The following is a 12,964-nucleotide window of genomic DNA, read 5'->3' on the forward strand; positions in this document are numbered from 1 at the left end:
GGCTTTTGATGAGAGATTTGGTCCGATGTTTTTTTTTCTTCTTCTTCTTCTTCTTGCCCAGTGCATTTCTAAACTCACAGTCTCTCAGTGTCTGCTGCGCCGGGAGAAAACACGCCCGACAGCTGATGTTTGAACGTGCTTTAGAAAGAATTTTCAACATGGTCTCTGGGCAAATAACAGCCGTAAATAAATTGATCATCAAGGGTGATTATAATCATTTTTTCATTTGACAGGGGAATTCAGGACCAGAGTCTGCCGAGCATGTTTGTTTCTGAATCAAACTTCTGCCATTCACTTTTTAAAATCTCATGACTTTTTTTTTTTTAAGCATGACACTCTAAATGACTACTGATCTGCGCTGCATTAATTGATTACAGTGTTTTAGCCACAAAGGCAGTAATTAATTACTAGTTTCATGACTGAAACCCATCTGTGGGTGTTTGTATTCACTCTTCTGAAAGATCTAAGCGCAGCTGGACGCCTGTGTGTGCGTCTCTCGTGTTGGACATATATATGGTGCTGAACTCAAAGTGTGTGACGATCCTTTCTGTCCAACCTTAGATAAACTAGCTGGGTGCTTGTATAATTGGTTATTCAATCCTGACCTCTGTGGCGACTGGGAGCTGCAGCAGCGTGTTGCTTTCTGCCAAGAGCAGTCAATGTGGAGCCTGTTCTGGCGCTGCGTGCTGGGCCAGGCCCGAGCCAGGGCCTTTCCTGTGAGCCCTCCCCACCCGCGTGAAGCTGGCGCTGGGACACTGGCCCTTTTGTTGTCCACCGTGGGCCTGGCTCTCCTTGTCTCATTCCCCCTCCATCTCCCCACTTTCCTCTACTCCTCCAAAACCAACCCCCCCACCCCCTCTTTCTTTTCCGAACAAAACATCTCATTGGCTTTGCAAATATGAGATAATTGGAAAAATGGAGTTGGCCGGGCTGAGTCAGAGCGTTTGGGGCAAAAAATAGCATCACAACGGCAAGGCATAGAGAAACAGTGAGTGAGTGATGAAACTGTTTGTGAAGTACAGAGCCCGGGCCGCCCTAAGTTGGACCATGGTGTGTGAAGAATGAAAGTGCGCTCAGTGGTGGCACATCCTGAGCGGTTCTTCCACACTTTTAGGCCAGGTGGCCGGACATCTTGGCCATGGTTCTGCCCAGCTGCTGGAGTCCCCTGGAGCCAATGAACTTTTATAATGCCCCATAATTCACCTATTATTGTCAGATTAACTTCTCCTCTCCCATGCTGGCATGGCTGGTGTGGTGGTTGGTGAGTTTGTGATCTCATATTCAGTGTTAAGATGGGTGTGTGCGACTGACGTGCTTGTTTGTCATGTGTCTGCCGAACATCCTGTTGTAGACACAACCAGAGACATATGACTATGAGGATGGTTGGATGGATCAGGATGGCTGACTGGGCCAGGGGTTTCCAAAATTGGGTCCAGGGACCATAAAAAATATTGTTTTAAATATGAATCACTCCTTTCTTATAAAAATTACAAATAATTTAATAATGCTATTATTCATATTTTATTAGCATTTTTTTCTAACCGCTGTCACCTTTAACTCGCTCACTATTTGTTGTTGTTTTTTTAAAGCTGCTTAGGAACAATATTTTAGATTTCAGGCATTACAAGGAAACATTCTCATTCAATCATGTTATGCCTAATTTAAATACATCTTGGCACTCCTGATCTCATACACACCCATGCTGTGAGTTTTTCCAAGAGTCAGTCACTGTTCTCTTTCCGTTGTACCCCTCAGGCAGTACTGGTCCCACCAAAAATGTGCTCCCCACCTCGTAAGGGCACATACGCAGGGTCCCACCCAGCTACCACAAACAAGACCCCTTTACACTAATGCATACAAGCTGTGCTGCCGTATTGGGAATATACTAATGGAAGCAGTCCCAAAGTTTCTGCCCTCTTTTACTCCTTTCTTTCTCTCTCTCTCTCTGTTATGCACATATTTTTAATGCCGATAACATATTCGCATAGCACATATTAGATTTAAACCTGCAGTTAATATGTTTATCTTTTATCTTTATAGAACATTTTATAGCTAGAAGTTTGCTAGTTCATTTTTCAGATGGGTTTCATTTATGTAATGTATTCTGAGCATAATGTGACACTTCTGAAACTTTAAAGGAGACATTAGTGAGATTATTGGAGTTTTTATTTTATTTATTTTTTTAAATAAATTTTCAGTTAATTCAAAACATCAATCCATTCCATTTCATTGCTATCTATAAGAAACAACTGACATATTAAAAGAGATCTTATTTGTGATTTTCAGTACACTACATTCAAATACGAGTCTTTATTACCAGTATACTGACGTGGTCTAAAGTAGCAGGTTCCAGCATTTTTTATATTGAAATATATATTATATTGAAAAAACTAAAAGCAACATCACAGGCTGAAGTGAGAGGTGCTTCTATCAAAGGGCACCGCAACAGTCCTTTTCTTCCCAAACCATAATAGAGTACGAAGAACGAGATCAAGACAGGGGAGCTGCCATGAAAGACAGATACATCAGCATATCTGCTTCCTCCTCTGTCCATTTTGCAGTAAACGATTGCGCAGATCCCCGCTGCGGGCTGTCACATAAAAGAGGGCTTTCTATTTTTATTAATAGTTAAAGTGAAGGAGCTGTCAGCAGGGACAATAGCGGCCATGTTAATAAATAAAAATAATAACCATTACAGTGCTGTGGTAAGAGAGAGAGGGAGAAAGTGACATACTGAGACAGAAAGAGAGAGAGAGCAGGCAGGGGGGATAGACAGAGTGGCCATTTGTTGAAACCTTTCGTTTGTCAAAGCTCTCGGGCTTAAAAGCCTCTGTCATTGTTACGCACAGATGCCAGAATAGAGGAAAGAGAGCGAGAGAGCGAGCCGAGGGCTAATAACACCTGTTGGGGTGACAGTGAGACAGCTGTCAGTAGAAACAGCAGCAGTGAAGGTGATTGGCTGAACGGCGAGGGAGTGTGTCCATAAACCAAAGGCTGTGTCTTTTACAGGCCTGAAACTGCCAAACTTTGAAGTCCAAAGGCGAGACCAGGAACCGAGAGGATATTCAGAAATACTCAAGTGACAAGAATGTGCTAAACTTTAAATTGCAGACATGCCACTGAGGAAGTCTGACCACTAATCAGACATTAAATATTTGGCAAGTCTTCTTCTATTTGGCAAGTCTTTGAGTGTAAGTGTGTGCCGCCCACCTGGGGCCTGTGCAGTCTATCAGTCGCAAAGACACAGGTTAGTGCTCAGTGTTTTAACTCCAGCTGAATTGGTAATGGTGCCACCTGGTGTTTTTAGTTTGGAGGAGAAGTGTTTAAGTGTGTGTGTGTTTGCTTTTGAAGATGTGCACTTTCATATTCTGAAGGCTTTAGTGATTAAGATTCAGACGAGATGTTTTTAAAGACACGATTTATCACATAAAATCATATGGTATCAAACCTTTGACCAAATTGCAGACATCATTCTTTACTATTAGAGGTACAGAATGAATAAACAAAAGAATGAAGACGTGAAATGGAAAAGAAAAGGAAAAGGAAATCATAACTGAATGTAGAGTTCATGCATCTGTGTATTTAAAGTTTTTGCTTTTAAAAATGTGAATTTCCATATTCGGAAGTGTTTAGTGATTAAGATTTAAATATGCCCGAATACATAAGGTAAATGAGGGAAAGATGTTTTCAACATAGAGTCTGTCATATAAAGATATATACTTTACTATTTAAGCTACAGGATAGAAGAATAACAAACAAAAATAAAATAAAACATTGTCAAATAAAATTGTAATTGAATGTAAAGTTTATTTGTATGTATTTTTGCATTTGGAGATGTCAATTTTAATATTCCAAAGGGTTTAATGATTTTTAGAGATGTTTTTCAACACCTTTATCACCTAAACTAAAATGAATCGAACCCATGACCTTGCCATTGCAAGTGCTATGCTGTACTATTTGAGTAACAGGATGTAGAATGACAAAAAGTATAAAAATGAAACATAAAGGAAAAGGAAATCACAACTGAATTTAAAGTTGTATGTGTGTCATTTCTCAGCCTGCTAAAATACTGACCGCTGTCATTTACCACAAATACACACCTCTTTCACTCTTTGTGTCCCCCTCTTCCTCTCATTTTTGTTTCATATCGCAGTTAATTGTTGTGATGGTGATGCTGGTGTGTGTGTGTGTGTGTGTGTTAGAGAGGAATACTGAGGGTGGTGTTGAGAGTTGTTGTAATTTTCCTCTCTCTCTCTCTTGTTTGAGACGTCCGTCCTTGGCAGGTTAGTAATTAGCGTGTGGGGTGGAGGGGTTAGCGGGTCTACGGGGTGTATTAGAAAAACAAAACACACAGCCTCGATAATGTGTCCATTGTACCCAGTGCATTAAGAGCCTCTTTGTGTTAGCTGAAGCATAGGGCTAATGATTGGCTAACAGCAGGTGAGGAAGCCGCTCAACTCTTTCTCTCTCCTTCTCTCTCTCTCCATCCTCTCTTCCTCCTGTTGGTGCCATTAGAGAGACAGGCCTTTATTACAGCAAATGGACTTTAAATGAGCTATATTGTGATGTTGCCTGCCTGTGGTAATTCTCTCTTTCTCTCTCTCTCTCTGTCTCCCCTCCAGAGGCCCCCAGTATTGAGAGGCTGTTGTCTAAGGACTGGAAGGACAAGATATTGGCCATGGGTTCTGGCAACTTTGGAGAGATCAAAGGTAAAACGAAAGACTTTGTGTCTTCATGTGACCTCAGAATGTATGCATGTTGTGTTTGAGGGGTGATATATCCCTTGTGGCTTTTTTTAGTGGTACAAAACCAAAGTATTTGCTGTTTCCAATCACAGTTATAATTGTACGTATCAAATGTCACCTTAGATATCCTCAAGCGCTCCGAGAGCTCAGGTATGCTAATCCACCTAGCGCTAGCCTCTTCGCCGGCCCCGGTTAATGATCTGCCGGGATGACTTGCTAAGCAACAGCCTCGCTCATGTTAGCACGGTTAATGATACATCCTGTTAGGTCACTCAGCCGTAGCGAGAACACACTCCACTGTCACTTTAACAAGCCTCCATACACCTTCCTCATGCTAGCGGCGTGTTCGCGAGGCTAACTTGGGAGTAAATGTACTTCATTAAGCGGCTCAGAAATATTTAATCAAATGAAGCTTGTTCTCACTCCTGGAGCAGAAAAGGGAGCGCCATTGATCAAGCTGTCGGTGCGGTAACCCTACTGTGTTGACATTTCAGTAAGAGAGCATCCCTGCCACGACCACCGATGACTAGCGGTAGGAAAGGGCCCTCGGCACTGTCCCCTCTCTGTGTGTGGATACCCTTTAAGATCAGAAACGGACACACAAATATATAGGTCCTTTTAAATTAGAGGTTTTAATGTTACACATAAAATGTAATGATAGCAAACAAGAAGTCAGAGGGATGATTGACATATGTTCAACCAATCAGAAACATTGAATCATTTTGAATGTTTACTGTCAGCTTTTCTGAGACGCCTTTGGGAATGGGTTTTTGGCGAGAGGGTGTTTTGTCGAAATGTTGAAAGTTAGCAAAACTGCTTATATTGCTCCTAGCAAATTCGTTACAAGCTATTTTGCCACTAGCAGGTATTTTGGTTTGAAGGTTTTACGTTTACAAAAATAAATAAAACATTTTAATTATTTTCCACTATAAAGAAACTTTTGTCCAGTAGAAAGATTCCATGTCACACCATAGATGCCAATACGGAACCTTTATGGGTGGATGGGTGCTGCATAGTGACATGGTGATACAGAAATATATCATTTATTTTTGCACAACTGAAGTACATTATTGATCAGCGTTCAGAACCAGATCTATGCATTTGATTGAACAGATGCATTGTACTTTATGAAGTCGACTTAATATATTGTACAGTAAAGAACAGTCTTTGTAAACCACATAGGAGATGATTACATGGCAAAAGAAACAGAATGAGGGAAGAGAAGATTGAAAGAAAAGTGGTAATGGACAATAAGAGCCTCGGGCTAAGCTCTTTCTCTCTTTCTCTCCCTCATGTAAGACAGCACTGTGCTGCTTTATGGATTTATCTTTTAAGCCCAGTCATTAATTAGCAGTGAGAGCTGCTTGACAGGTATTACATTGTTACAAATTGGTTAATTACTGTGGTTTGTGACATGAAGCAAGGCAGTAAAGGCAGCCTTAGGATGTTTAGAGAGAGAGGAAACCACTTATTGATCCAAAGCTGAACTTTCAGTAGGCGAGGTAAAAAGCCTTCGGTTGTGATTGATGAGGCTGGTGTGTTTTCTTATGTGTGTGTATCAACACCTTCTGTCAACTCTAGACTAAGGGCATCTAGAGTATATTGTGTCAGAGGTCCATTCACATTTTAATGAGTGAATCTCACTGACTGCGCTTGGGTTGTGCAAAGTTACAAACGCTTCAATAATAATCTAGTTGGTAAGTAGTCTGAATGACTAGTTGGTTAACCCTATGTAATAATGGTGGTTGACCAGCAATGATCAGATACATTCACTGGAAATGAGGGGGCGGGTTTTTTTGTGGGTCAAATACAGCTGGACAGAGTGGAGGCATCTCAAGACACATTTTTAAACAATTTGACATTTTTCTATATGATGTGTTCTAACCAGGCACAACAACAATAAAGTTTTTTTTTCAGCTGACCCAGATGGGAATGTTACGGTTTATTTACAAAGATATATACGTATATTTATTAAGTTTTATTTGCAATGGTAGCTGGAAATTATACTTTATCTCCATGAATGCAGTGTCAAATAATACATTATTAGTTGCTTAATTGATATTAAATATAAATTAAGTTTCTAATATTTAAATAAATATTTAACATTTGAATGTTCAAAATACTTAAATTTAAATATACAAAAAAAAAAAAAGAAAAAAAAATATCCATTCTAACCCATCCCCTGTATGGGCAATAGGGTCTCGGAAAGAAAGCGGGAAAGAAAGATAGCTTTGATCCCTCTTTTCTCTGGAAGACTCGTCACTTTTCACACAAGGCCCTCTCTTGTCCCGGGCCGGCTGAGATACACACCCTCTTGTGAAAGCTCAGTCTGGGAGCTGTTAAGGGGAGCTGCAGGTTTATTTTTTCAACTGGCCGCCTGTGACAGTTGCCTTTATTGTGCATTGTTGTGTGTGTGTGTGTGTGTGTGTGTGTGTGTGAGAAGGGGTTACAAATGGAACCTACTTTCACCTTCCTGCCAGGGCAAAGGGTCAGGTCAGCTGCTAAGACTCCCTTCTTTCTCTTGCTTTCTTCATCATCTGTTTTTCCCTGGTGAGGAATGTGGCCCCTCAGAAGGTAGAGACCAAGAACAATGGGGGATTGTGGGACTGCGCAGACTTGTGTCTGTGTGTGCGTGTTTTAACACAGATATATGACCTCAGAAGCACAATTGCACACACATGAACTCATTAACAGACATGTGCTCATTTGGACATTCAAACGCTTTAGGGGTTTAGCACACACACAAACACACACATTGTTTGATTGGTGGTAGTCTGGGGTAATACCGCAGTGCAACGACATCCTGTCGAGTGATTTAGTCTTCCCCTCCTGCCGTCTGCTCAGAGGTTGCTCGTATGTCAGAGCGTTCTCAGCTTCAGCCCAGGTCAGAGGTCAGCTCATGCTAAATGTGTAGCGACGGCAAGGTAAACACCAGGGCGATAGCACATCTCAGGAGGAGCACATCTGGGTACAAGGCTTCCTTGACTAGTTCTTTGACCTTTGGCTTGTGCCCTTTAACCCCTGCAGGCACCCCGGACAGCCTGGCGGAGAAAGAGCGCCAGCTGATGGGGATGATCACACAGCTCAGCAGTCTCAGAGAGCAGCTACTTGCCGCCCATGAGGAGCAGAAGAAACTGGCCGCTTCGCAGATCGAAAAACAGCGCCAGCAAATGGAGTTAGCGAAACAGCAACAGGACCAGGTCAGCACTTAATCACCGTGTTTTGCCGTGCATGTGCCCTGTGTTTCTTTATCTTTAGTTATGCACATTTCATCAGTTATTTCACATCTGATCCTAACTAGTGTTTTTTTTTTCAATTGCTGAAGCCAATAAAGACATCTGGAGGGCAGGATAGGCTAATATAATGTTGATATATGAAGAAAGTTTTTTGATAACAAATGAAGTTTACACACAAATCTAGATATTAAATAAACCTGTAAGTTCTAACCGGGTACAATGCGACACGCTTGGTGTTACACGCAGTGAAATCTCATCGGGCAAAAAGCCTTCTCCACTTAGCTGTGTATTAATCAATAAATGTGTTCTGATAGGCTGTAATTTAGTCACTTTGCAAAGCATTTTACTGTTAGAAAGAACAGAAAATAATCAATCTGATATTTGAAACAAAATGTACTATTCTGAATGGGTTAAGGAAGCCCTGTATATTAGGCTTGTTCTGGGATCTCTCGACCCTGATAGCACTTGTTTCTATAAGGGGGAATTTACAGTTCGATTTTTTTTTGTTTTCATAAACTGGTCTCTTTTTAAACGTTGTACTGCTTTTTAATTGCTGATTTTACTTTAAAGGGGATACATTTAAAGACAAAACTTTTCTGACAGGGCTTTTCCGACACTGTCATCATGTTAATTAGAGCACCCCTGCTAAAGTATTCAAACAAAACCAAATTAGCAAATCATAAACTAGCCAGCCTCACTAATAATATAGTTTGCAGTTGTATGACCAGTAAATTAATCAACCGGTGTGACCCATTCCTTCCTATCATGTCTGATTAGGACACAGTGGTATTGTGATGAACATTTAAATAGAGCAGAACACAGAACAGTGAGTGTTATCAGTATGAGTGAAGGAGAGGTATGGGTGTGTAACATACGAACGTTCTCCACTTTGAACCACATTCACAAAGAAACCTTCTGTTCTATCCATCCCCCTATAAGTGTGTGTGTGTATGTGTGTGTAACATTCAGGTCCCCTCCAGCATGTAGGCAGGAGTCTAAAGGTGTTTGCATACAGAAGAGTGTGCTTTAGCTTTGTTGTGTGTATAGTTGCTTCTGGGGAGCTCAGTTTTACAAAAGAAAACAGATCAGTATTAACACATATACTAACACACCCCTGTACACACACACACACACAACGCTCCAGGACTGGGTGCCACTCCTTGGTAAATATGTATGAAATACAAAAGCACACCCAAGAGCTTCAAACACACAGTTTACCGTCACCATACAGGCATGTGAACCCATCTGCACAAATAATCTCCTCTCTTCTTGAAAAAACAGTTTGACATATCTGACAGTTTGACATGTTCTGTCCACAGATTGCACGACAACAGCAGCAACTTCTGCAGCAACAACACAAAATCAACCTCCTGCAGCAACAGATCCAGGTGAGTCTTCATATAGATGTGCATGTCCACTTGTAGATTGTATACATGTTTTGCGTTTATGCTTTTGAAGAGGCATGTTTGTGAGATGTCACAATGTGAGTGATTAGTCACAGTGACCGTGGGGTTTCATCAAACGTTGTTGTCCACCAATCAGCAATCAGCCCCCCTCAACCAATCATTAACCAGCATCAGCGCTGGTATCCAGAGTCCACACTCGTAGTCCTTTTGTAGAACTGTCAAAATGTAGCAACAGAAGCAAAGACAAAGCAACATTAGAAAAAGTAGAAAACAGTAGAAAAAGATAAATGGCAGATTCAAGAAACTTTGATTAAAATATAGACACATCTTAAGCAAAAAGTATAAATAATAATAATAAAAAAATCTAATTAAGAATAGCCTACCCCACCCCCTACCCATTTGTACATGGTTTTAGGAAACCGTTCTTCAATGCACTTGGAATATCATAGATGTGATTTTTAACTAATTTATATAAATTCATACAATTTTCTAAAAGTGAATATTCTAAATGGCATTTCAAAGGTCATAGCTACCTTTATTATAATTCTAAAATAATTTAACTGTTTAAAATAGCTTTACATGGAGTATAGCATTGAGTATAATACTTGAATTGACCTTCCCTTTGAAGAGCAAATCACATTTTAAATCACTTATGAGATTCCATTTCGGTTCATATGCAGCCTAAAAAGATAACTTCCTATAGACAAGCAGCTTAATAAGTTTTTTTTAAATAGTGTGTACTTACCCATGGCAATAATGCTAACTATGATTTAAATTAATCTTTAAAAAAAAAATGTGTAGGGAATGCCCTAATGGCTGGTAAAGGAACTTGTAGAAAACTAAAAACAGACACTTTTTTTATGGGTTTGTCCCAGCTGATTTATACATGTGGCAGAGAGACACTGGCCTGCTTTGTGTGTGCAGGTGTGAAGCGAATAAAGGCTTTGTGTGCAAGAGGAGATGAGATGAGTCTAATTTGGTTGATAAAATGAGACTTAGCCTTGAGAGGGTCTCCGGCAGTTTTGGCCAGGAAGCCACATCACACTGAGACTATTCACACACACACACACACACACACAGTCACACACAGATCACTCCTGTCCGTTGGACCCATGCCATTCTCATTTAGCGCCTGACTGTGTGTGTGTTTGTGTGTGTGTGTGTTGCAGCTGTTTTCGTTTGTGTGTGCATGTTCATACTACACAGCTTAGCCTTAGTGAGACTTATCTGTGTCTATTTCAAAATCCACATCAGCTCATATCTATATGTGTGTCAGTAGCAGCTGTGTGTGCGTCAGTCCCCAAAACACGTCCGCTTGGGTTTCTCCAGCCCCGCTCGTCGCTCACAGAAACAAAGCTTCTTTTTCCCATGACTTTGCAACCTTTTCCCAAACAAGCACTTCTCCATTCAGCCCAGTGGAACAATAGTTTCTCACAGTCAACACGGAGGCGGTGAAGGGGGGCGAGAGGAGGAGCCCCTTCTTATGGACCAATCATATATTAGCCCTAAATCACCTCCTTAAAAAAACACATTTGACTTGTGTGTAACACACAGGCCGCTAACATACTGTGAGCAAACACTTGTGTCAGAGACAAATATAGCAGGCCTGAACTTTTAGAGTATGTTTAGAGTTTAATACAAGATGTTACTGAGGTCAAAAGCCAGATTCCACTGCCAAAAGAAGGAAAATAAGCTTTAAAGTCAACATGAAATAAAAAGTGACCCTATTTACCTTTTAATAAATATTCCTGGTCTTATTTTTAACAGTACTTCAGTACATGTAATTCAAAACAACAATTTTTCTTTTTGGCTTTTTTTTTTCTTTTTTTATGCAGTCCAACCCTTGTCCTCATCAAATAATCTGTTTTACTGGGTCACACTGAAGAAGTCAAATAGATAGTGCTATTTCATGTTGACTGTGAATTGTAGGGCCAGTAGCACATTTAAAACTCCTTGAAGAGTTACTTCTCTCCTGAAATACACACACAGTTAACACATGTATCCCTCCCAGTGTGGGCCCACTTCTTTTGGCTCTTGGCGGTAACGTGCATACACACTCTTTCATTCTTATTAAAGCTGTGTCTCCACTCAGGACCCTTCACAAGTCCCTCGCAGGACCCCTGACGGTTATCCAATCAGGAACACAGGCTCTTAGATGAAAGAATACACCTGCCGAGAAGCTTGAGGCACACATGCATGAAATGCAGGATACATATAATGCATTTCCATGCTTAACGAGAGGCGTAATGTCGAGAAAGACCTGTGGGCGCTGTGGCTGGGAGCTACCCACTGGTACAGCCACCTCCTGAGCGCCGCTGTACTGTAACACTTTCCCGCTGTCTGTTCGCTTTTCTCTCATTAGCAGCCTCCTTTCAGCACACCTCCTCCGACTCTGCAGGGTATCGCGCTGGTGTTAGAAAATTTGTGCTACTCAGCGCAGGGGCTGAGGTGAGGCTCCTCAGCTGTCAATGTGGCAGTCAACACAAGTAGCCAGACCTCCCATGAGGAGCTGTTTACGCTGGCTAATTTGACGTCGAACGTCAGCCATTTAGCACGACGGCATTAGCCACGGCTATAGAAACAAGCACTGTTGTCGCATATTTTTGCTAACTAAATAGTTTAAGTCTTCAGACACGGTGGCGACAGAAACTGGTGGCTGCTTATAAAACACATATTAGAGTCAACCTACATTTCGGGAAAACTAACCTAATAAAGAGCTTCCATGGCAGTAGCTTATACATGTCAAACACAGCATGATCGCTTCCTAACTCAATCAGACTCATTTGCTGAGCGTCAGTGCCTCCTTGAGATTGTAAATCCATTTTCCCACGGAATGAGAGTTAAAAAAGAAGGTTGAAGAGAAAAAAAGACAACAGGAGTGTTAGCGCATCAGAGTTAGACCAGGTCCTGTGCACAGGAGCGGCTAACCCAATTGGCTGTGTAATTGTTTAATTTGTCTCATTACACCTAAATGAATGTAATTGGTGTTTTTCCTGCATGAAGTGGCCGCACTGGTTGTGTGAGCTGGGCTTTGTGCAGCACTGCGGATATGACGCTGGAGGAGTCTCTCATTACATGATCCCAATTTATATGAGCACTCACTTAATATTATTAAGAATATTTCAGGCTGCATTTAAGAGTTTCTAAAGATGAAGTATGTAATTTCTGCACTATTAGCATTATCAGTTATTTATTATGAACATTTTATTACCTTATTATGTACAATTTTCAGGATAAACAACTTATCAGCATATTTAAATAACAAAATTGCATGTTCAACCTATTTCTTTGTGGTGTCTCTAAGTTGACCTTAAAAGATTGACTTTTGGACAGAAAATAAGGAATATTTGTGTGTCTTTGTGCATGTTCTGACTGTGGGTATGTTCAGTTTCCGTGGAAAGAAAACAGCAAGGTGGAGAGTGTGCTAGACAGACATGTCTAACATACTCATTCAACTCATATTTGTAAGTAAAGATTCGGACCACAGGATCAACAAGACATTGAGTGAGAGAGAGAATGATGAGGGAAATTCAATCTTAAAAGAAAGATGCACAAAAAATTCTCCAGAGTGCTATAT

General features: G+C 40.8%; 1 protein-coding gene and 1 long non-coding RNA gene across 9 annotated transcripts in view; one reads left to right on the forward strand and one right to left on the reverse strand.

Annotated features, from left to right (window-relative positions):
- LOC127956774 (transcription factor SOX-5) overlaps positions 1–12,964 on the forward strand; it is a 194,907-nt gene that overhangs the window by 152,184 nt on the left and 29,759 nt on the right. For all 7 annotated transcript variants that reach the window (XM_052554966.1, XM_052554967.1, XM_052554965.1 and 4 more), the window contains 3 exons: positions 4,623–4,709; positions 7,773–7,945; positions 9,301–9,369. In XM_052554966.1, coding sequence (XP_052410926.1) covers positions 4,623–4,709; positions 7,773–7,945; positions 9,301–9,369 — 329 coding nt within the window. The remainder of the gene's footprint in view (positions 1–4,622; positions 4,710–7,772; positions 7,946–9,300; positions 9,370–12,964) is intronic.
- Positions 9,182–12,964, reverse strand: part of LOC127956777 (uncharacterized) — a 40,452-nt gene continuing 36,669 nt past the window's right edge. For both annotated transcript variants that reach the window (XR_008153640.1, XR_008153639.1), the window contains exon 3: positions 9,182–9,602. This is a non-coding gene — a long non-coding RNA (uncharacterized LOC127956777). The remainder of the gene's footprint in view (positions 9,603–12,964) is intronic.

This window comes from Carassius gibelio, chromosome B4 (genome assembly GCF_023724105.1).
Source record: "Carassius gibelio isolate Cgi1373 ecotype wild population from Czech Republic chromosome B4, carGib1.2-hapl.c, whole genome shotgun sequence".
NCBI lineage: Eukaryota > Metazoa > Chordata > Actinopteri > Cypriniformes > Cyprinidae > Carassius > Carassius gibelio.